This window comes from Benincasa hispida, chromosome 4 (assembly GCF_027475165.1).
Source record: "Benincasa hispida cultivar pf3 chromosome 4, pf3_genome.v1.1, whole genome shotgun sequence".
Lineage (NCBI taxonomy): Eukaryota > Viridiplantae > Streptophyta > Magnoliopsida > Cucurbitales > Cucurbitaceae > Benincasa > Benincasa hispida.
The window spans coordinates 15,947,056-15,971,282 of NC_143481.1; the positions used below are offsets into that span (position 1 = coordinate 15,947,056).

Consider the following 24,227-nt stretch of genomic DNA (forward strand, 5'->3'; position numbering starts at 1 on the left):
CTATAAAATTGGAACCCTAATTACCTTAAATAAGAGTAAGTAATGTGATGTCTTCTAATGAGCTTAATGAAGCCATGTTTTAGGAGGGATAGAGGATTGAAGCAAGAAGAAATAAGCTCTTGTGTAGCTAAATGTAAACCATGAATTCTAAGTTTCCTAAATAAGCATGTTTCGCCAAAGGAATGATATATTAAATATCTAATAAGTGAAAATCCATGTTATTTATAGAAGTTGTGGAGAAAGGAAAAGAAAAATATATTAAATAAGAAACTCACTTATTGGTTGGGCTGAAGGCACTAAATATGGAGTGACATGGCGGTTAATCCTTGAACTCGGGAGGTGCCAGGAAGATTAAAAGGTAGAGGAACTTCGAAAGCTTGGTTTTAGCAATCTACATGAGCAAATATAGTGAAATCAGTACCATTTGGAAGCTAGGAGAATCTAGTTTTCGAGGTTGTCTTGCCAGAGAAAGATTGCAGAAGGAGAAGAACAAAAAGTGAGGAATTTGCAGAGAAGGCAGAATCTCGGATTAATCAAGGCCCAAGATGAAGATTGGAAGCTCTAGGCCAAACTATAAGGAATTTTTGGCTAAAATTTTAAGTTAAGAAATTAACTCAATTCTAAACATGTTTTTAGAAGGAAGTTTCTTCAAAAGAGGTCTGGATTTTGAGTTATAAATTTTTGAAATTGTAATAGAGAATCTATACATAAGCAGACAGCTGCTTGGGAAGAACAAGCAAACAGCTCACCATGGAGAGTTATAGCGAGATATGAAGAATGAGGATCTCACTTATGAAGGAAATCTCGCTAATTTTGTGCTGAAGATCTCGCTCAAGAAGGAAATCTCTCTAGAATTTGGGCTGAATCTCACTGGTAAGGTGAGTATCGCTAGGAAGATAGTTTGCTAGGAAAAGCTTAATCTCGTTCATGAGGATCTCGCTCATGAGGAAGAATTCACTCATGATGAGTATCTCACTAGTAATACTATCTTTGTTGATGTTAGTAAATGAACTATTTGGGGTATTTTGCTAAGAATTCTAAGTAATTTAACCGGGAATTGTGTCCTTTCAGGCCAAGAAGAGCTAGGAGAGGCGTATAACTCGTTAAGAGCCCCGACGAGCTGTGAGTGACTATATGATAAAATAATGTTTTAATGATTTAGAAACTATGATTTCTTCGAAGATACTTCTCGTGCTAAATGTTTAAATGAAGTGTCAAGCAACATATTTGTGAAACTGTTTCTCATGCTAAGTAAAGCACGTTTTCCATGGAATTGACATGATTTAAATATGTTATCTTGTCCAAATACTTCCAGCATGTTTAAGTAACTCCATTTTTATGATGGACTAGTATGATGATCTGAGCACTAAGCCTTGGTGTTCAATTAAATGTTTGTGACTAGTTATATGACAGATACTGAAAGAAAATGAGAAAGTATCCTAGTTAAGTACCTAAGGTATGACGGTACTCAGTTATAACCACGTGCACGTAGGTAATACGACGTCGAAGGATTGAGCAAAAGGGTTCTCCCCGACTAAGGTTGACGTTGAGGGATTGAGCAAAAGGGTTCTCCCTGACTATGGTTGACATTGAGGGATTGAGCAAAAGAATTCTCCTCGACTAAGGTTGACGTTGAGGGTTAGATCTAGTATTTCACTCTCAACTAAGCATAAAGGCAATCATAACTTCTCCTAGGCTAGAAGGATAGTTTGGAATTGCTAATGCTTATGAATGTTTATCAACACATGTTGTTACTAATATATAAGTTCTTCAAGTATGTTTTCCATATCTAATGCAAGCTAATAGTTTTTACAAGCTAGTTCAACACGATTTAAGCCAACTTATTTTACAAAGTATGAAGCATGCGTTAGGGTTAAAACTAAGGTTGAGTGAAGCTTGATGTGCTATGTTTATATACCTAAGATTGCTAAAGTACATGCGTTGATATTTCTAAACACAATGAAGAGGAGTACTGAAGATAAGAAAGGTATCTGAATAAATGTATCTAAGGTGTTGACGATACATAGAAACCTCCACGTACACGTAGGTAGTTTTGAAGGAGAGGCCGAAGTATGGGTCTCCTAGGCCATAAACCAGCAAGGAGAGGCCGAAGTATGGGTCTCGTGGCCGATAACAGACGTTGGAAGCTAGAGCGATGTATGCTCGTTCTGAATTAGGAAATAATGATGTTTAATGATGTTTAAGAGTTGTTATCAATATTATGTTTAAAGGAAGTTGCTTGAGATGCCCATCGGTATATTTAAAAGAGATCGACATAGGGATCTCCCCTAGCCATAGTTCAGTATGAACAAGTCGAAGTAGAGGTCTCATCTGGCCATGGTTTGGCGTTGGAAATTAGAGCAAAGAATGTTCATTCTCAACTAAGATTCAGGTTTCTGATACAATGGTTTTAAAGGTTTTATGTACACGTTTGCTTGGTATATTTTAGTTCTAGTGTTATGTTTTCGAGTTTTCAATTTAAGCATGAGATTTATGTTTTTATTAAGTCACTCACTGGGCTTCTAGCTCATGTTTTCAAATGTTTTTCCTTTTCAGGTAGCGGTCAGTTCCCAAAAGAATTTTCTGTTTCTGCTTTGCCACTCAAAGGAACAGGTTGAAGGAAGCGTATTTGAAGACCTATATTAGTTAGTACACATGTGTCTGTCTAGAGACTAGTATTCTTGATGGGGCTCACTAAGTTGTAATATCCATGTATAAACAATGCTGCGAAACCCTGTAATATGAATGTGTTAAGTTCTGAGTTAATATGTATGTATTCAGGGTTTGAGCAAAATTTAACAGGTAAGATGGGCAGTAAGTGCCAGCAAAAGGGTTGGTAACTGCTGCAGTCACCATTCCATCCAAGTTAAGAGGGTAATCTGGTGCGGGGTGTGACAGATATTGTCCATAAGATCCAATTCTCGATAGAATACGCCCAAGACACTTGTCTTATAACGCTCCCCCATGCCATGGCACACACATGTATCATGGGTAGCTCACTTAGGCCACAAGGGCCAGGAGTGGTGGAAAGCTGACACCATGCCCCCCCTATAGTGCATTCTAAACATTTTCCTTTTTGCCACTCATGCATATGAAATGTAGCAAACGATCACTTACCAACGTAGAGCGCCCATTTGAATTTTGATTAACATGAAATTCAATGTGCTTGCATATCTTATCAATATGCATATAACTCTAAAGCCACTCATCCAAACTCGCGATTGAACCCCACTTTCCAAAGTCACGGCCTGGGGCCCCATCTAGCCTCCACTGAGTTTGTTACTGACACCACCGATGACATGGTGACTTGTCTTTCTACTTAATGTTCAACATGGCATGTTTGCCCCCTTATGTTGGTGTGTTGGATGATGCACCATTCTCCTCGGTCGCATCATGATACTTCTCTTGGTCCTCTACCTTTGCTAGATGTGTCGACACCCACGTATCGCCACTTCACTATCTGCACAAGTGAGTTCACAATCTACTATCTTAAAGTTATCGTGACACTTGGTACAAAGACACCCGATAATAGTATCGCTTACCTCAAATTAAATCCAAAAGAAAAAAATATATTATCGCTGCAGCTAACTCCACAAAATTCTCGAATTGGAACCTACAACACGATCCAAATTTTAAATTCAAATCTTTAAGTCGAATTTCAAACATCAATTAACCAATTATCTCCAACTCGAAATACATACAAAAATCTTTGTTAAGCCTACCTAAAATCAATCTCCAACTCTGGGTAGCACGTTCTTAACTTAAAAATTCCTTCCAAGCTTAAATCTGAGGTCAAACACATTGGATAAAAACTAAATCAATCCATGACTCAATGGGTAATCTAGACCTATTGCTAAAAACCAACAAATTAATCAAAACTCACCCAAAAGATACTTTTCCGGCGAGCGGTAGCGAGAACTGGCAGCGGCGCGAACAACCGCACGAGAGAGAGAGCGACGGTGAGGGCTGACAGCGGCGCGAACAACCACACGAGAGGAGAGAGAGAGAGAGATCGACATGCGGCTTCTGGCGAGGGTTGACAAAGGACGGCAGCGGTGGCAGACCCACAACGGCAGGTGGACGAGCGGCGCGGCCAGTAGAGGACGGCAGCCACCAATTAACCCCAACACAATTTTAATTCCCTCCAATTAACTTTTTTTAAAAAAATCAACTTTTAGATGTCCCAAACTTAATCCAGTTTCAAAGATAGAATTAAAGATTGAATTAAGACTCAAACTCTCCTTATAAATTTCAATAATCAAATCTCAACCATTTATTCCAATTAAAATTATCTTAACCCAATTATTCAACTCCAAATACAGATCCACCAATTAACTCAAATTCAAATAAAATCTAACCCTTCCAAAGGGTCAAACTATTTTTAAATGATAATTGTAACTTTGAACATAAATGAAAGGCCTTGCATTGTTATCCATTTTCCAAGCGTAATTATGGAAATTGAAAATATGTCATGGATGAAACCTTTTTCTTACAACATATGGGCAGAGAGTAATCAATTTTCTTACATTGAGATTGACAGTACAAACACCATTCAGTCGAACTATGCTCATTTTGATATAATGGATGAAACTTACTCACAATGTTAAAATCATTTTAGTCATATATTTGGTACTTTTCATTGTTCAAATTTAATTCTTGTATTTTCAATGAAAAATAAATCTATATTAGTATTTTCTTTATAAATTTAAAAATATACTTGCATGAAAATTATTGTAATTACTTAATCGGTTTCAATAAAAATAAATTTTGGATGACCAAATTTAAGATCTACTAGAAGTATATAGAAGTACAAGGACAATAGTCTTTTAACTATATAACTATATATTAACCTCAATTTTTCTTGGGAGTCGCTATCTTAAATTTTTTTGCTTAATAGTTCTATGTGGCTCCAATACACAGGGAAATATAATACACATATTTGTAGTCACATTTACTTATTTGTTATATAATTAATGGCAAACTAATAGTGAGAACTATTTTTTTCCCCTAAGAATTAATTAACCAAAATAAAATAATTCTACATCTTCAGTATTTATAATTCGACTGTTTATAAATATTGAAAAATGAGTCAAAATATTTACAAAACATAGTAAAATTTTAAAATTATCAATGATAGATGCTGATAGACACTGGTCTATCAGTGACATTGTTAAGTCTATCAGTGTCTATCAACATCTATCATTCATAGTTTCGAAATTTTACTATATTTTATAAATATTTTCAACAATTTTACCCTTTAAAATAATTTCTCTTTATAATTTTGTTCAGTCCATTTTCCAAATTATCACCAAGAAAATGGGGCTAATATTAACAATTAAGACAATAAATGTCAAATTAAGTCTAATGTTCCGGGCAAACCAGAGGTAAAAAGACAGGAAATGATAACGACCATAAGTGCTAACTCGAATTTGTAACCGAAGATGGGGGCTAATGGATATCTCACGACGTCAAATGTCGTGCATATGGCCCTGAGAATTACAGCGCCAAATCACCTCCAACTTCGTTGATAATTTTCTCAACTCTGTTCAACATATCTGGCAGCCACCAATAATTTAAACCAATAGATCAGTATCTCATATTACGGTTATGAACGAATAAGAAATTTATGGGAATGTATAATCTGGAATTGCATCCCGTTAAACAAAAAGTAGGCCCATATAGAGAGATATTGCAGTGGCAAGTTAGACAAACTCACAACACACTTCAAAAAACTTTTACTAGCTATTCTAAGCTAATCTGATTGTAGAAATGGCGTGTGCCGTGTATTATTGAACTGACCGCAAACTACATAGACGAAAAGCCTGTGAACAAGCCCAACACTGCAGATTTTAACCGGTCCTAGGTTGCACGGGCTTTACAAACATACATGAAAAGAAAATTAATCCCAGCCCATAAAGGAAAATAGATTACATAAAGCAAATAAAATGTGTATCCTGAAAGTAGACCTCCCACCATCATGTTGAATTGTCTAAAGCAATTTCTAAAATGCAGGGCATCATGGAAAGATTTGCAAGTTTAATTTAATTTTTGATATAGCCGTACCTTGAAAGGAAGAATCCCCCATACATCGCTGTTCCAAAACAAAATCAATAAATTAAAGATTCAATCATGCTGTTGAAAAATGAACAATATTAAGTTTTAAGTCGAGTTTCCAATGTCAAAACAAAGCCTAATACTGAGCAGCTCTAAAGAAATTTTCATTTGGTAACAATGCAACATACCATGATTTGAGACTTCAGATCAACATCTTTTGCAGCAGATGTTCGAGTTGCAGTTTGATCTTATAACGAACGAAATTGGTCAATACAATGATTTGAAAGATATTTTGTTCTAAATTTGTCATGGTATCTACCTTTTTTGACATCTGAAAAGTTAGATAGCATAGAAGTAAAACTGGGAGGCAAGGCTGCGAAGATGCTGTCAAAGTGGTCAAAATGTGCATTATTTTCCTGAGACAATGAATACGTCTCGGCAGTATCTCGTAAGCTCAAAGGCATTTCAGGGGTGTAGGGCTGGAGGACGGTAGAATTGCTCAATTCTTCAGAAAGACTGGAAACATAACATATACATCAAATCTCTCTCTCTCTCTCTAACTATAAAAAAGAAAATGATGCATTAGATTATCAGAGAATTTCCATTCACCTATCAGACGGTCTATTTGGTGATAGTAACTCAGAGTGTTGTGTTGAAATCTGAGACTCGAAATTGCAGCTAATTGGCTGTATATCACTTGCTATCTTCAACATTTCCTGAAACGCGAGAATAGCATAATAGCAGCGGTAAGCTTTTAGAATAGAGATATCTTTCATTAAACCTATCCATAAAAGCATTTCATATTAAATACCTTGATAATGTTCACAAACGAATCAGTTTCGTAAGATGTCGAAAATCTTAGGGCAAACTTTTGGATCTGCCAAGAAAAAACAAGTGCCGCAGTGACTTGTCAGGTTCAACAACTCAAACTCGTCCTCAGAGAACTACTTCATTTCAAATCCCATGACACCAAGGGAATTACGAAAATCTCGATGAATATACTACGACTTGCCTCGTCAGCTGAATCTCTATAACTTCCAAAAATAGTTCTGGTGCCTCTGGCTGGGAAACCAGAGATACAGGACACCTGAGGCCATGAGAAATGCAGCTTGGAAAGGTAGTGCTCTTCCTACATCAGTATGCAAAAAAGACATGTTTCATCCATTGCAATTAACTCATCCAACTAATATAAATTGAGGCTTAGATCGGTATTTTGGCAGAATACTCTTGTATTAAACGACTGAACTCAATATAAGGTGCTGCACTTGAACTACGGATTAAAGCGTATAAAATGAAATCAAACAAGAGACCAACTCCTTAGGCGGAGACTAGCATAAGATATGGTTGATTTCAGAGGAATCGATAAGAAACTACATGAATGTAAAGAAATGCAATAAGAACTTCATTTAATGCATGAAACATAGAGATCGATGAACATGAAGAAGCGAACGCGTAAAATTAAGCGGAAACAAAGGTTTCGTATCTGATAAATGTACTTGTACATACAGATAGCAAGTAGAAACTCACAAGGATGTTGTCTCGTAAGCATACGACAAGAATCAAATCAGAGGTGGAGCAATGGTGGAGTTGTAGGAAAACAGTGGAAGACGAGGAGATCCATGTGCCTCGAGGCGGGCGATTTCGGGCAAAGGGAAGGAGAGGACGGAGGTTGCCGTTGGTGAAGCTGCTGTTTGGATAACAAACGAAGCGAGAGAATTGAATTTCCCACTGGTCTCTAATGGCACCTAATGACATTTGCGCTTGCTCTTTGCTCTGCACCATGCCTTCAAATCCCGCCATTCTTCCCTCTCTCAACGATACTTCTCCGGTTCTCCCGCTCTTCAAAATCACCTGCCCTCTTTGTAATCTTTATTTATCTCGAGAGGTCCCTCTTAAATAATAATATCGAATGAAAAATACTCGATGCATTATTTATCCATTCACTAAATTATCCCATTAATTTCCGTTCAGGATTGTTCTAACTTTTAAAGTAATTACTGTAGATGTCCAGACTAAAAATACTTTTTGATTTCTAGATTTTAGATTTAATTTCTATTTAGTTGTTAAAATATTACACATTAGTTTTTAAGTTTTTAATTTATTCTAATTTAGTTCATAGATTTTAAAATGCTGTAAATTTATTTTTGATATTTGAATTTTACTTCAATTTGGTTTATATGTCTTAAGGTTTACACTTTTAACGTTAATTTTTTTACTAAATACAAAATAGTCACTTTTCATCTTTTGGAGTTAATTTTTATTAATAAATTAAAAATCGTTAAAAAAATTATAATTAATTAAGTTTTATTATTTTTATCACTTTTAAAATTGTCTTTAAAATTTAACTTTTAATTGTTTTTAATTAATTAATAAAAAATTATATCAATGATTGAAAGTAAGTATTTAATGAAAATTGAGGTTAAAAATGTAAAATCTTGAAATCCATAGACCAAATTTAAACAAAATTCAAATCTCAATAATAAAATTGTAACATTTTGAAACTTATAAACTAAATTGAAACAAAACTCAAAACTTAAGAGCTAAATGTGTAGCATTTTAAAATTTAAGGACCAAATAGAAACTACAAAAAATGTATTATTCCCTCTAAAAAAATCAGCTGTGAAATAAAGTAAAATAGTGTTGGTTAAATTTTAATTTAAATTAGAAAAAACTAGCTATACTATTTGGTCAATTAATATTAGATTTGTGTAATTTAGTTATATGAATCAAACTAGAGTTATTGTTTTAATTGTTTTCGTCTAAATAATTAATTTATAATTTATTTTAAAATGTCTATGCTTTAAATTCCAACTAATTTTATTTAATCTAAATAATTTCATAAAAGTTTTTAAACAATATCTTTTTGGATAAGTGATTAAAAAATAATTCTTATAAAAAAATTAATTAATTAACATTTAGAAATATATATAACAAAATAGATTAATATAAAATGATATTATTATAATATATTTAGTTAAATGGTCAAGAAGTTAGCACATTTTTAGGTAAGTTAAATCTAAAAACCAATATCTATCAACTTTTATAGGTTAGTTAAAAGGATTGACTAGATAAATAGCAAAATTTAAGTTTTTTATTTGGATAAAATGCAAAAAAAACTTTTTAGAATTGTAAAAATAGCAAAACGGATTATAAAATTTAAAAATAATGATTAACAATTGTCAAAACTAACTCATATGGAATTCTAAATGTGTGAAAGTTTCATAACTATTTGAAAACAACAAATACACCTTACCTAGACACTTATCCCACACTAAACAATGCATTCTAACAAAGTGTCTAATCCACGTGTATAAAAAATAAATTTCTTTCTTCAATACAATATAAGATTGAAATGTCTAATCCACGTGTATAAGAAATAAATTGTTTTCTTCAATACAATACAAGATTGAAAGGAATCAAAATCTTGAAAATCAACTATTTTAGTGTTGCCATCAAGAGATTAGGAAGAATGATGCTAATTCATTATTCAAATAAAGTGTATTTTTAATGTTCGGAGCAATAAATGAGACATGGTCAACCATTACACAAAAATCAAATTGGGGGAACTATGATAAAACTAACATCAACCACAAAATATCTTTATCTTCGACAATTTTAATAAGATTCGAATTGGCATAACCAATTTGATACATTGTCAAACCAGACATAGTTAATTCAGAATCATGAATTTGATGGAATATGCACCTCAAAATTTCGAAAATCATGATAGTGAGAATTCTCATCCCATCGACCATTCTAATCCATTGTAAAGTCATGACAAAAACAGTAGCTTGTTAAAGAAGTCACAACAAAAATGTACACTTTGTATGAATAATAAAAGTTGTGATCGTTTTTTTTCACTGTGATATTCTTTTTTTTTCTAAATCGTTAAAATAATAGCAAAAACAGTATATAAAACTAATTAATTAAGAATTTGAGAATGTACAACTAATTTGTTAAGAATGTATGTATAAAATTATGAGAAACAATATGAAGATTTGAATAAAATTGAATACGTATAAAGTAATGAAAAACTCATTCAAAGATTTGAATAAAACATATGAATAAGATAAAATGTAATAATATATGGGTATTTATTCAAATAAAGTAATGAAAACTCATTCAAAGATTTAAATAAAATATATAGATAAAATAAAATTTAATAATATATGGATATTTAAAATATAAAATTGGTAGAAAAATCTGGATATTTAATAATAATAAAATATAGAGATTATGTTAACTGAGCAAAATCAAGAGGGCAGTTATTGTTAAGAAATATCAGCATAACCTTGGACTTTGTTTTACACTGTGTGAATAACCAAAGTTATGCCCATTTTTTTTACGAAGTGATATTTATTTTTTCCAAATCGTTAAAATAATAGCAAAAACAGTATATAAAACTAATTTATTAAGAATATGAGAATATACAACTAATTTATTAATAATGTATGTATAAAATCATGAGAAACAATTTAAAGATTTGAATAAAATTGAATACGTATAAAGTAATGAAAAACCATATTTGAATAAATATATACGGATAAAATAAAGTTTAATAATATATGGATATTAAAAATAGAAATTTGATAGAAATTTAATTAAGGTGAGATTAATTTGAAAAGTTGTTAAACAAGATATAAAATAATAATAAAATAGGAAGATTATATTAGCTACATGAACAAAATTAGGAGGACAGTTGTTATTAACGAATATCAGCAAATAAAACTATATCAACCACAAAATATCTTTATCTTCAACAATATTCGAATTGGCATAACCAATCCGGTACATTATCAAACGAAATATAGTTAACTCAGCGGAGGAAAAAAATTACCTTGGATATATTCCACAAATGGTTGAACCCTGAATCATGGTAGTGGGGATGAATCATGGTAGTGAGAACGAATCATGGTAGTGAGAATTCTCATTCCATCGACCATCAAAGAGAGGTCTAATCCGTTGTAAAACCATAGCAAAAATAGTAGCACAAAACCTAAATTGATTTATAACCATTTTTTTACGAATTGATATTTTTTTTTCTAAATCGTTAAAATAATAGCAAAAATATTATATAAAACTAATTTATTAATAATATGAGAAATATACAACTAATTTATTAACAATGTATATAAAAAATTATAAAAAACAATTCAAATATTTGAATAAAATACAATACGGATAAAGCAATGAAAAACCAATCAAATATTTGAATAAAATATATGGATAACATAAAAGTTAATAATATATGGATATTTAAAATATAATTTGGTAGAAAAATGAGGATATTTAATTAAGGTGAGGTTAATTCAAAAAGTGATTAAACAATTAGGAGGACAATTGTTCTTGAGCAATATCAACCATTACTCTGTATACCTAACTCGACCCTGTTTTTTATTTTACATATTTGTAGTTTCATCAACAATAACTACTACGAATCAGAGAAGGGGCAAATAAGGGATTTAGGAATTTGTGGCCATGTGCATGACACGTGAGTTGCTATAAATCTTATTCGTGGGCAGTAGTTTTACATTTTACGGAACGAAACCTTAAATTTTGTTATACACTCCAATTCCCCTAGTTAAGATTAGAAAGTGATTTTGTTAGACTAGTAAATAATTTATTATACTAAAATAAGATAGACGGTTAATATTTTTGTATCGTAACTTTTTATGATTGCAAATGTAATCTAAACGGAGCATAAATTTTGCCAAATGACGAAATAAGGGATTTAGGAATTTCTAGGTAGTTTAACGAAACCTTAAATTTTGTCATACGTTCTAATTCCCCTAGTTAAAATTAGAAAGCGATTTTGTTATATTAATAAATAATTTATTATACTAAATAAGGTAGACGGTTAATATTTTTCTATAATAATTTTTTATGATCGCAAATATAATCTAAACGGAACATAAAATTTGTCGATTGACAAAATCTCCTTCTTATTTTTTCTTTTGAAATATTGTAATTCACTATTTGTGTAAGGATAATGTAATAATATTTATAAATACTTCTGTTATGCATTATTTTTAAATTATTAGTCTTTTTTTTTAATCAAGTGACTAAATTATTAATTATAAAATTAAAATTTAGATTTAAATGCAAAAAATTTTATGACATAAGATTGAATATTTAATTAAATATTTAAATGTTTATTATGCTTTTTGTAAAATCCAAATATATATTATTAGGTACAAAATTAAAAGTTTAGAAATCTCATAAACACTTTTTAAATTTTAGGAAAAGATAGATACAAACATGAAAGTAATGAGACTAAATTTACAATTTAGCCAATAAGATTAATGGTTGATTAAATAATGTATGATCTTTGGGATATTAGTTTCTTGGGCAAATTACTTTTATTTTTCGAGTTTCGAAGAATAGGTGTACTTGGTTCACCTATTTTCAAATCTTACTATTAATTTTTTTAGAATAGGTGTGACTTTCAAAATGTACATTTTTAGTCTCCATGTTTTTAAAAGTATGTCTATTTTTATTTTTATTTTATATAATTATATAAAATTTTGATTTACAAAAATATGTTTAAAAAACAATTTATGAGATAAGAGGTGTTTTTTTTAAAAAAATATAATTTAAAACAATAATAAAAAATTACTGCATGGACCTTTAAATCTATTTTTTAAAAATCTAAGGACTAAAAAGGTATATTTTGAAAATTTAAGAACCAAATGAACATATTCTAAACATCCGGGAATTAAAAACACGTGTTTTGAAAATTATATACATATTCTTCAAAGAGAACTAAAAAGATATTTTTTTTCCCTAGTTTCATATTAAAAGAAAAGAAAAAGGAAAGCTCTAACTCTAAACTTGTAGGTTGTATTAATTTTATCGTTTAACTTTCAACTTTATATGTTTAAACTTCAAACTTGAATGATGTATTAATTTAGATTTTCTAATATATTTTGGAGAAAATTCTATCACATTTGTCAAAAGTAGATGTCCAATTTTCTCACGGAAATGGTCATGTTGGCCCGCCCTGAACGGGGTGGGATTCCCCGATTAGACGGGAAATGGAGGAGGGTGTAGGGAAAAAAATTATGGGTGAGCTAAACGAGATGGGACGGGGAATGACATCTCAGCCCTAATTAGCTTCTACCTATTTATTTAGTATAATTATCTAATATTATGTTGTTATTATTATTATATAAATATTACATTTAAATTTCAAATTTGATTATTTATTGCGAAAGATAATAAATATGTTTAAATTGAATATTTAAATTTAGATCATATATGTAAATAATTTGATTTATATTTATTTCTTTCTACTAAAAATTTTAATTAACTTTATTAGACCAGAATTTGAGTAATTTATCTTTAAATTCAAATTTTCAGTTAAAATTAATCATAATAATCAATTTAGTGATAAAGTTAATTATTTAATTACAATTTGCTCATATTAGTGATTTAAATTAATCGACTAAAAAATAACCGGAAAAATTTCCCGTGGGAACTCAATCCCCGCGAATTTCCAGCGGAATCCTTGCTCCAATCCCCGTGGAAAATTTTATGGGATAGGGAATGAAACGGGGAGCGAGGATGGAGATGGGGAATGACATTCCAGCCCCACCCCACCCCGCTCCGTGGACATCTCTAGTCAAAAGTTATGTTGCTCTATTGATTTCTTTATATTGATGTATATTTTTAGGAGTGTTTTTAAAATTCAAATCAAGTTTTAAAAAATAAAAAGTTATTTTTTTGTTTTGTTTTGGAAATTTGGTTAAAAATTTAATGTTTACTTAGAAAGATTAAACCATGATTACAAACTTGTTGAAAACAAACCTAGTTTTAAAAGCTAAAAGAAAAATTAAGGTCCCATTTTAGTGGCTATTAAACTTTTTTGATTTTCTATTTACGTTTAAATACTACTTCACTTGTAAGTTTATTCTTTTTCTTTATCAATTTTCATGGATGGTTTTTTTAAAAAAAAGTTAAATTTTGATTTTTTTGAAAGTTATTTCTCAAAAATTTGTTTTTGTTATTATTATTATTCTTTTATATTTGTGACCGTCGGGAAACTTATGTGAATTAATTTCACTGACAATTCGTCTAATCCTACAATATTTGGATATCAAGAAAATTAGTAGGATATTAAATATAGTGGCCACCATTTGTTTTTGTCTTTTATAATTGGACTAAAAATTTAAATATTTCTCAAGAAAACAATAGTAAAAATTTAAAAGAAAAAATTATAAATTAAAAAAAATTGAAAATTAAAAACGAGATGATCCACAAATGAGACTCAAATAGAGGTTTTAGGAGTCAAATAGTTAGTTGCATGTTGTTAAATTATTAAATAAAAGGGATAATAAATAAATAAATAAATAAAGGAAAAGGTTTATTACCTCCTTCCGCCAACAAATATTTGCGTCCATCACGCTTTTGCTGCATTGTATTGGAAAAAGATTCGGCTTTTCAGTGAGGGATGAGTCCGTTGCATGAGCAAAAGCATCCCATTAACGACAAGCCAATTCTGAGGGCTGCTGACCAAGCTTTCTTTGTCCCTTGTGTTGCCAGTCCAGTTCTGCACAAAATACACGACGAAGAAGACGATATGGACACATTTCCTTTTTTCTTTTATTTTCCTTAGAAAATATGGACACAGAAAAACAAGGGGGAGATTAGTGTCCATGTTTTACATCAAGGGTGTATGTCTCGAACTGACGAGTGGCGGCTTAAGTAGTGGAAAAAACAACAGGATAGATAAAGGATTCCTCCATTGAAGTTCTTCTTTCTTGTTCAGCTCGTAGAGGGAGCGAAGAAGAAAGCTGAAATTCAGAAAAATAGAGACATCATAAAGGAATCTTCGAATTTAGGTATATTTTTAAATTTGTTTAGAGCAAGCTGTTTGGGTCAAACTCTGGTGATTTCCCATGTTTTTCCCACCCATGTATCAGTTTGAGCATCTGAAAATGGGTCTGAAAGCATTAGATTACGAGTCTATAAATGAGAACATGAAGAAGGTGCAATATGCGGTTAGAGGAGAATTGTATCTTCGAGCCTCCGAGCTTGCGAAAGAAGGAAAAAAGGTTTGCTTTGCCATTTTATTTTTCTTCGTATTCCTTATAATCCATATGGCTTTGGATGGTATCTCTGTTTCCACTTTTACAATTTCCAGATTATCTTTACGAATGTTGGGAACCCTCACGCTCTTGGCCAAAAACCTTTGACCTTTCCTCGTCAGGTTCACTTCAACTTCCTTCCTCTGTGGTGATTTTCACACTAAATGCTATTGAATGACTCAAGTTGCTTAGCTTAGCATAACCTTTTTGCATAATATTAATTCAATCATTAAAAATATATATTATTCTTCTCCAGGTAATTGCTCTTTGCCAAGCCCCATTTCTTCTAGATGATCCTAATGTAGGACAATTATTTCCTCCTGATGCAATTGCCAGGGCCAAACATTATCTTTCAATGATTGGGGGTGGTTTAGGTACGAAATAATTTATTAATTCAAATGAAGCAATTTCTGCATAATCCCTTTTTACGAGCTCTGATGTTCTGCTGATCATATAATAATTCTCTTCAATTATGGCCATATTATTATAGTTCTAGTAACAAATACAGTAGATACACTAGGCTTTCTTGACCATTTAATGTTTATTACCATTTAATTTAGTATATTTCCTTGAAGTTCTTGTGTTATTAGGGAACCCATTGCTTCTATTCTATTTATCTTCACCACCTAAAAGTACCGTTGTGTTTGAAATTATTCAATTGAGGTGTCTACGTGAAGAGCTCAGGCATGCCAACCAATGACCAAACAATTCATGTCTGAGCTACTCTTTCAGGTGCTTACAGTGATTCCCGAGGAAATCCAGGAGTAAGAAAGGAGGTGGCAGAGTTCATAGAAAGGCGTGATGGCTATCCAAGGTATAACAATGCTAGCTAGACATATAAGAAGTTCTAAAATTTTCCTGACCCTGATATTGATTTGATGTTTATCGAATAAATTTCAACATTTGTTTTCAAATGAGAGCTCACTACAACTTGTTTAAATGACAGTGATCCAGAACTGATATATCTCACAGATGGGGCCAGCAAAGGTGTGATGCAAATACTGAATACTATAATCCGTGGTGAAGGTGATGGGGTAATGTATATTCTTTGATCCTTTCAGCTTTTTTTTTTTTTTTTTTTTTGTTGTTGTTGTTGCCTTACATTTCTTTGTCTTGCCAGATTCTCGTTCCAGTCCCTCAATATCCACTTTACTCTGCAACAATTGCTCTGTTTGGTGGTTCCTTGGTTCCATATTATTTAAATGAGAGCTCCAACTGGGGACTTGATGTCAATGATCTTCGCCAGTCCGTTGCACAAGCCCGCTCTCAAGGAATTTCGGTTAGCATAGCTCTCTTTAATGCCTTTTGGTAATCAAGAATTGTGTTTAATGTTGGGTGATGATGTTTGTATGTAAAATGGGATTGGTAATATTTAATGCAGACTCTGATGAGTGTGTCTCTGGTTTTTTTATTTTTATTTATTTATTTATTTTTTATTCTTAAATTATTATTATTATTTTTTATTTTTAAAATTACAACAATACAAAAACTAAGATCAAATTTGTGCTTTTTTAGTTCCTTGTTCCTCAAATATATACTTACTTCAGATATATATCCTTATATATCCCAATCATTACAACATATTTGGTTAATTTAATTTTGTGTGTGAGATAATTCCATGTAAATGTATTATTTAGATAACTCCATATAAATGTATTGTTTATTATATTCACGACCTAATCCTTCTTACATTCTGTCAAACAACTAGGTTAGAGCAATGGTAATCATAAACCCTGGTAATCCAACTGGTCAATGCCTTAGTGAAGCAAATTTAAGAGAAGTTTTGAACTTCTGTTTTCAAGAAAATCTAGCACTACTTGGTGATGAAGTTTATCAGCAAAACATCTATCAGGATGAACGACCCTTCATTAGTTCTAAAAAGGTTTGGTGACAGTGCCATTAGGACATAGTAAACACGTTCCTTTCTAATTGTGTATTTGTATTAAGTAGCATCTACTATAAAATTGGAAGGTACTAATGGATATGGGGCCTCCAATCAGCAAGGAACTTCAGCTCATATCTTTCCACACTGTGTCAAAGGGATATTGGGGCGAATGCGGACAACGTGGTGGATACTTTGAAATGACTAACATTCCTCCTCAGGTCGTTTCTATAATTTAGTTATTGATTTTTCTTTGTACTCATGTAGTCATCTCACCAGAATCCTCCCATCTTTGCTTCTGTCACACTCTGAATGAATATCTCATCCTTGTTTGCCTGCTTTTCTCTTTGAGATATGTAAAGCGAGTTATCCAAATTTTCTGTACATGTGCTTTTCATGCTGCAGACAGTGGATGAGATTTACAAGATTGCATCAATATCTCTCAGTCCGAATGTTCCTGCACAAGTATTTGTAAGAGACCGTTACTTCTTTTTTTTTTTAAGTACTAGTCATTATATTTGGAGAGACAACGAGTGGAATCTGGAGTCTGGACCTGAATTCATCTAGTTCTTTCTATTAAAATGACTTCTTTTGTACAATGTAGATGGGACTTATGGTCAATCCACCCAAACCTGGAGATGCATCCTATGAGCAATATCATCATGAAAGGTATGCCTCAGCCTAACTCCTTCAGAACTTGTTGGACTATGGTTTTTGAATATTTATCCATTTGTATTTTGATAGGCGCCTAGTAACAAAAGTATATGAAAGAAGAAGGAAAACCAAGGAGAGGGTAGATAATAAGATAGGCAAAATGTAACAAAATGTAATGAAAGGATGTGGGCCCTAGGAATATTGTTAGTTATGTGAGGAAAGAAGGGGGGGTCCACAAGTGAGGAGAGGAGTATTTGTAAGGCCATTGAGGCCATGAGAAGTCAGGAATGATTTTGGTATAACACTCTCCTTATGGGATTGATGGGAGAGAGAGGGAGGTCTCGAATTCTCCCTCTTTGTTAATAAATAAGGAAAGTTTCCCAAGCATATCATATTTCTGGTAATATCTTTAAAAGAGTGGTTATGTTAAAAGCCAAAAAATACTAATAATCAAATGTGAACCATGAAAATGTAGCAAAGGGATCCTTGACTCACTGAGGAGAAGGGCAAGGATAATGACAGATGGTTTTAACAGCTGCAAAAATGTAGTCTGCAACTTCACTGAAGGTAAAAATTTGTGTCTGCTGTTTAATAAGTAGAAACTAGCTAGTTGTTAACTGGGCTGCAGCTATTTTTTGTTGCCTCACGTGGCCCAATCACATGGGGCCACATGTGAAGCTGATTTTTCTGTCTTGGTTGAACTGGGCTGCAAAAATGGAGCTAGACAGCCAAGTGTAAGTATTACTTATAAATATATAACAGAGAAAATTGGGATTTAGGTGCCATGTATTCATTCCCTCAAATCCAATTGCCTCCTAAAGCAATAGAGATAGCAAAAGAAGCAGGAAAAGAAGCCGATGTTTTCTACTGTCTTAAGCTTTTGGAAGCTACTGGAATTTCGACAGTCCCCGGCTCGGGATTTGGACAGAAAGAAGGGTAATCTCTCTTCTTTTGGGCATCATTTTGATCAATTACTGTTTTCCCTTCAAACTAAATTGGTGGCAGTTGTTTTGGCAGTGAGAGAGAGAGAGAGAGAGAGAGAGAGGAATAAATGTTATATTCTTTTTGTTTATGTTTTTTTTGCAGGGTCTTCCATTTGCGAACAACCATATTGCCGGCAGAGGAGGAGATGCCGGCGATCATGGCTAGTTTTAAAAAGTTCAATGATGAGTTCATGGAGCAATATGCATAGAGGAACATTGTCTAACGCTATATCGCACTTATAAAGATGGTATCTGTTTCTGCAAACCTAGCTATATCTCCTGGTTTCCTTCAATAAAATTTGCTCGTTTGTGTAATCTAAGATGTATATGTTTTGTAAACTTTGCCTAAGCTTCTTTTAGAAACATTGCCTAACGCTATGGCTTATGAAGTGTATGCAAGAGATAAGATTGGACCTTCATCGTCTTTTCCCTCTTGTACATGTAAATAATCCTATCAATATCATCACAAAATATATATGCTAAATAGATTGGACCGCCATATGGTGTAGATATGCGAGGGGATTGGGTATGGCTCTCGATTTCTAAAGCCTCATTGTAGATAGTAGGAAATAAGGCAACGGTGGGATGCTTTTGAAAACAAAAGAAAAGTGGAGTAATGAGAGAATTGTGTTCTTAAGGTAGTGGAAAAGGACCCAACAAGTCCGTGTATGAATTGATGAAATGAGTGTTGGTTTTGGGGGAGAGAGTAATTAAGAGTACCCAAGTAGTAGCAATAAAACAAAAGTGATAAGTTAGAATTGGAATCAACAATTAGGGAAGAGAATGGGCGGGGTTCCATTCCACGTGATCATCATCATTATTAATGGGTTAGCTGTTTGTATTTATGCATTCTAATCGAGACTTAAATTAACCTCCTCATAATTAATCATTGACACGTTGGCACCAAACTCCGACTGGGACTCTGAAGTAGAGTTAAAGAATCCCATCTTCTCTGTCCTAATAATAATGGCCTTTCAGAATTGAGAGTGAGAGTGGTATTTAAATCCGGTCTGCTTATTTCACGAGTTACATGGAGTGGTTTCTGTTTCCTATTGATTTTAAAGAGCAGGATAGGGAGTAGTGACGAAATAGGAATCAGAATCCAGAAATTGAAATTGGATGAATACTCTTTTCCTTCTTCCTCATTTATGAAACCGAATCTTTCGGCACCATCTTCTTAAGTTGAACATTCACCCCATATTCTTCCCTCTTTCATTTCCACACAAACCCCATATTTTACTTACTGCTTTCCAGTTATCTCTTCCTATATGATGGCGATCATGTCCGAGGATGAGCGCGGTTTGTTTTTGAAAACGAAGCCAATTGCGGCGGAGATGGATCAAGAGGAACAACCAACTACTCCAACCAATAAAGAGTTTAGAATTGGAGTGCCTTTGACCTGCCCTCCACCGCCGAGGAAGTCCAAATCTCTCCCCGGCCCCATCACCATGAGTTGGACTGTCCACGATAATAATGGCGGCAAACACTTCATTCCTTACTCTCAACTCCAGGCCTTCTTTGCCTCCACTTCATCATCATTTGCCGAGCATTCTTCTTTCTACTGCTCTGCTACCCAACACTCATCCCCTAAAATATATATAAATCTCCACAACTACTAGCTTTTGTATTGTATAGGTGATTAATCCACTCCCGTCTCTACTGCGTGTTTTAAAAAATTTACTTGTGTGGTACTAGTAATACATACTGATCAATTGGAAAAAATGTGTCATGTGAGTATGACACAGCTATAATTGATTCGAAGGTTTTAATCTTCGAGTTCCATTTGTGGTTAACGAACTAGCAAATTGTTTACACGATTTCTGGGGTGGTTTTTGATTTGTATTTTTGTAATGCAATGTTTGCTTGTTTATTACTATTACTTATCAGCTCCACCCCTTAAATCTTACCATATCAATTATCAATTACTTGGAACAACATTCATCTACTACTCAACTCTAAACACTAATTTTTACTCCATTTACTTAATTCTTGCTTGAACTTCATTTTCTAAGACATATTTCTAAAAAAACCTAGGTAAATTTACAAGTCTAGTATTTAAATCTTTCATATTTTTGTTTAATAAGTCGTTGGACAAATTTTAGACATACATCATTCAAATTCTAATTATTGGCTAATAGATCCTGAAATACTCAACATTTTAGAATCAACAAACCTGAGTGTGAGGGCCGAACTGATGACCCACCGTTCGATTCAGATTTTATAATTATTCAAACAAACCCGAACTAAACCGCTGAATAGGTTAAAAAAAATTAAAATAATTAGGGATTTCATACTTTCGTTCCCACCCCACGCCACCACCTTTCTCCTGACATGTCATTGCTCCTCATCCTCTTCACCGCTCGTTTAGGTAACATTCATCAATGTTGACGATCGGGCCATTCACTGTTCGACACTCACTGTTCGCCGTTGGGTTGGGGTTGGTGTTCTTGAGAGTTTATGGGTCTTGGAGAAGAAGAAGGTGAGTTTGCTTCCTTTTGTTTGTGGGGAAGATTATTGAAGAATAAGAAGAAAAAGATGAGTTAAAACTTGCAACTTTCTTGTTTGTGGGTTTTTGTGGATCTCTATTTGTGGGCTGACAGAAAACTTTTTCGTTCAGTGGGAACTTTTCTTTGTGGAGAAGATTGAAGAAAAAGAAAACGAGGAAGGGGAAAGACGATTCTGTGTTTTGTGGGCAAAGATTTGGGAAAATTTCACCAAATGATCCCAAAATCCAAAACTATCTTGTGAATGATCCCTTCTTAAAACAACCTTTTGTCCTTGCGGAGTATCAATTTTATCCCCAATTTTAAAAGCTCTTTTCACCAACCACGCCTTTATGAATATTTTACAAGGAATCGTTCACATTCTTTTCGCTTACTTGATTTTTCTCTCAAGTTTCTCCCGTTTTCTCTTATTGTTTTCGATTTTCATCCAAGCGTTTGGCTACATTCTCGTCGATCGTTTCTACGCATTTTTTACCATCGTCATAATCTGAAAGGTATGTGACTCTTCTCCTTGAATACATGTTAATATTGAAATTGATTGTCCATTTTTATATGAACGTTCGTGCCTACCTTTTGTTAAACGATCTCCCAAACTTTAATTAAGCGGTTGTCCAACTTTTGTTAAATGATCGTGTATTCGTTCATAATCGATCATTGAATTAAAGTTAGGCGAGCGTTTAGTATTTTCTAAACGATCAATTAGAGAAACTTAAATGATCTTTTAGATAAAGATGGACGATCGTTTAGTTTTTTGTTAGGTGATTGTTTAGTTTTTGGTTACACGATCGTTTAGTTATTTGTTAGGTGATCGTTTAGTTTTTTGTTACGCGATTGTTTAATTTTTTGTTATGTGATCGTTTAGTATTTTTAAGCGATCTTTTTTTAGGCGGTTGTTTACTTATTATTGTAATATATACGTTAGTTACAGCTTGCTAAGATGGCCGTCCCTATTGAAAAATATGTTCTTGCTACAGTATCTTAAAACTGCGTTTGTGATTAAGAATAAGTTGGTAGAATAGCAGATGAGAATGTATAGGAAAACGATCTTTGGTCCACTCTTGGACGTAGATCTTGTATTTAGTGGGCAACTTTTTCACCATTTTCTGTTAACGTATACGAACCCAGACTTCATATCATTCAACATCCTTCAGGATGATTATAATTTGATAACTGGATTGTGGTTAACTAGGAAAATAGTAGAAAGAGAAACAAGCGATGAAAGGCTACGACAACTCATTCTTGGACCGAAGGACCCAAATAATAAGGATAGTTTTTGCAAATATGTGGAGATCGCATTCGAGAAGTTCACTTTTAAAAACGATGAAGATACTGTCAAGGTTGCATTAGCATTATTCATCAAAATGATAATGATTGGAAAAGACAAGAAAACCCAATTCAATGTGAAGACATTTGGGATTGTCGATGACCCTAAAGTCTTTAGACATTAGGACTGATCGTCCATCTTTTTTAAACGTACATTGAATAGCATGAAGATTATCATGCACGGGAAGGAGACACATGAGACAAAGAAAGCAGAAAATGCTCATCACGCCTCATATTACTCTATAAAGGATTTTGCACTTGTATTCTAGGTATGTACTTTCGTTTCCACTTCACTTTAATCTATATTGAATCTATGTATTATGTATGTGTAACAAAGCTCCTATAATATAGGTTTGGGCTTACGAAATTTTATCCACATCAAGTGAGTTCGTAGCCATCAAAGTCAGCAAGGCTGCAATTCTTAGAAGCCTTAGATGGACTTGTTCTTGTGCTTCATCTTATAAATCATTGAGTAAGAATGTTTTTCACCCAAATAAAGTAAGTAACCAATCGCTTAGTAATTCTTGGCAACTATCATAGTTTCATGTATTCTGACTTACTCATTTGTACCGAACGTAAAAGAGACAAGGTATAAAGAGGACCGACTGGAAGGACTTGATGTGATTCATGATGTTGAAGAAAGAAGGATTGAGAAGGTTGAGGGGCATGAACACTCTCTCGTTACTCATGAGTCATTTGGGGGGCACGATGGGTTCGACTAGCATGTTGGGGAGCATGAACACCCTCCGTCAGATGAACCCCATGTAGATCAACTTGTAACTGACCATCATGTCATAGAGCCAAAACCATGTAGGCCGATTCAAACTAACCATGAGAAGGGTAAGAGGGACAGGACGACTCTTTAAATAGGCAACATAAGTCCTCAAAACATCGTCATTCCAGATTCTTCAAAGTTCTTAGGGAGGAAATTAAAGAACTTCGCAAAAATTTGGCGAACTTGACTACCATGGTCCGTCAGATGGGTGATACCTATACTGTCCAACATCATCTGATAGGCCAACAATTGTACGAAATAAAGCTGCTAGTCCAATGTCTGAATGAGGTATGCATTTATGTATCCTTATAGTCGTTGAAGATCTATAAAAAATAACGATCGTTTGGACAATATTAAACGATCATTTAGATAAACCTAAACGACCGTTTAGTTGAAAAAAATATTAAAAGATCATTTAGAGAATCTTTACACGATTGTTTAAGATTATCATGTATGATCACTTTATTCATTATATATTTTGTGTGATTTGTTCATGATTGTAATATAAGGACTCATCACGATGAGAGAAACAATAATAAAGGGACTTCTCGTGTTGATGGTAATAATAATAATGTTGTAGAGGTTGATATTGGAAGAACCCCCCATCATGAGCAGTCCAAATCTTATATCGGTTTGGTTGACGATGGTGATTGATAACTTGTAGAAATACAAGTTATTGTCTCTCGATAGTTGGAACAATCATGATTCTTAATGATAAAAGCTCATATATCCTAAAGGAAAACGCATGGAATTCTTCAAACACTACTAACCTTTACAAAAAAAAAAAAAAAAAAAAAAAAAATCTTTTTGATAAAACTACATCACTAATGCATCTCATTGCAAGATTTCAATAAATTTCACTAAGTGTCGCAGGCTCAACTAGCGCAAAGGCATGTGTTTGAAGGATTCCAACACATAACATATATATTGGTTCAAGCTGTTCCTGTCAAATCACCACTTGCAAGT

General features: G+C 33.1%; 2 protein-coding genes and 2 long non-coding RNA genes across 7 annotated transcripts; 2 read left to right on the forward strand and 2 right to left on the reverse strand.

Annotated features, from left to right (window-relative positions):
• Positions 1 to 3,044: 3,044 nt before the first annotated feature.
• On the reverse strand, positions 3,045 to 4,622 carry LOC150036524 (uncharacterized). Its single transcript, XR_016529432.1, has 4 exons — positions 3,884 to 4,622; positions 3,723 to 3,786; positions 3,543 to 3,613; positions 3,045 to 3,460 (listed from the first exon to the last, which is right to left on the reverse strand). It is a non-coding gene; the product is annotated as an uncharacterized LOC150036524 (long non-coding RNA).
• Positions 4,623 to 5,302: 680 nt separating this feature from the next.
• On the reverse strand, positions 5,303 to 14,592 carry LOC120076399 (protein POOR HOMOLOGOUS SYNAPSIS 1-like). Its single transcript, XM_039030215.2, has 9 exons — positions 14,424 to 14,592; positions 7,582 to 7,905; positions 7,067 to 7,183; positions 6,866 to 6,931; positions 6,664 to 6,770; positions 6,374 to 6,570; positions 6,243 to 6,301; positions 6,064 to 6,091; positions 5,303 to 5,555 (listed from the first exon to the last, which is right to left on the reverse strand). Exons 1-9 carry the CDS (start codon positions 14,451 to 14,453, stop codon positions 5,497 to 5,499), a joined length of 987 nt encoding a protein of 328 aa, XP_038886143.2. The 5' UTR covers positions 14,454 to 14,592; the 3' UTR covers positions 5,303 to 5,496.
• LOC120076884 (glutamate--glyoxylate aminotransferase 2-like) lies at positions 14,432 to 19,078 on the forward strand. 4 transcript variants are annotated; one of them, XM_039030834.2, is made up of 14 exons: positions 14,432 to 14,894; positions 14,976 to 15,107; positions 15,197 to 15,262; positions 15,397 to 15,514; positions 15,873 to 15,954; positions 16,087 to 16,174; positions 16,261 to 16,419; positions 16,849 to 17,022; positions 17,112 to 17,243; positions 17,428 to 17,493; positions 17,627 to 17,691; positions 18,152 to 18,243; positions 18,456 to 18,612; positions 18,763 to 19,078. In XM_039030834.2, the coding sequence occupies exons 2-14, from the start codon at positions 14,991 to 14,993 to the stop codon at positions 18,866 to 18,868; spliced, it is 1,422 nt and encodes a 473-aa protein (XP_038886762.1). In that variant the 5' UTR covers positions 14,432 to 14,894; positions 14,976 to 14,990; the 3' UTR covers positions 18,869 to 19,078. The 4 variants fall into 4 exon arrangements, with proteins under 4 accessions (XP_038886762.1, XP_090169218.1, XP_038886761.1 ...); XM_090313092.1 differs by lacking the exon at positions 15,197 to 15,262; XM_039030833.2 differs by having other exon boundaries at positions 14,446 to 15,107.
• Positions 19,079 to 20,918: 1,840 nt separating this feature from the next.
• On the forward strand, positions 20,919 to 23,635 carry LOC150036525 (uncharacterized). Its single transcript, XR_016529297.1, has 5 exons — positions 20,919 to 21,138; positions 21,277 to 21,657; positions 22,353 to 22,755; positions 22,838 to 22,984; positions 23,069 to 23,635. It is a non-coding gene; the product is annotated as an uncharacterized LOC150036525 (long non-coding RNA).
• The last annotated feature ends 592 nt before the right edge of the window (positions 23,636 to 24,227 follow it).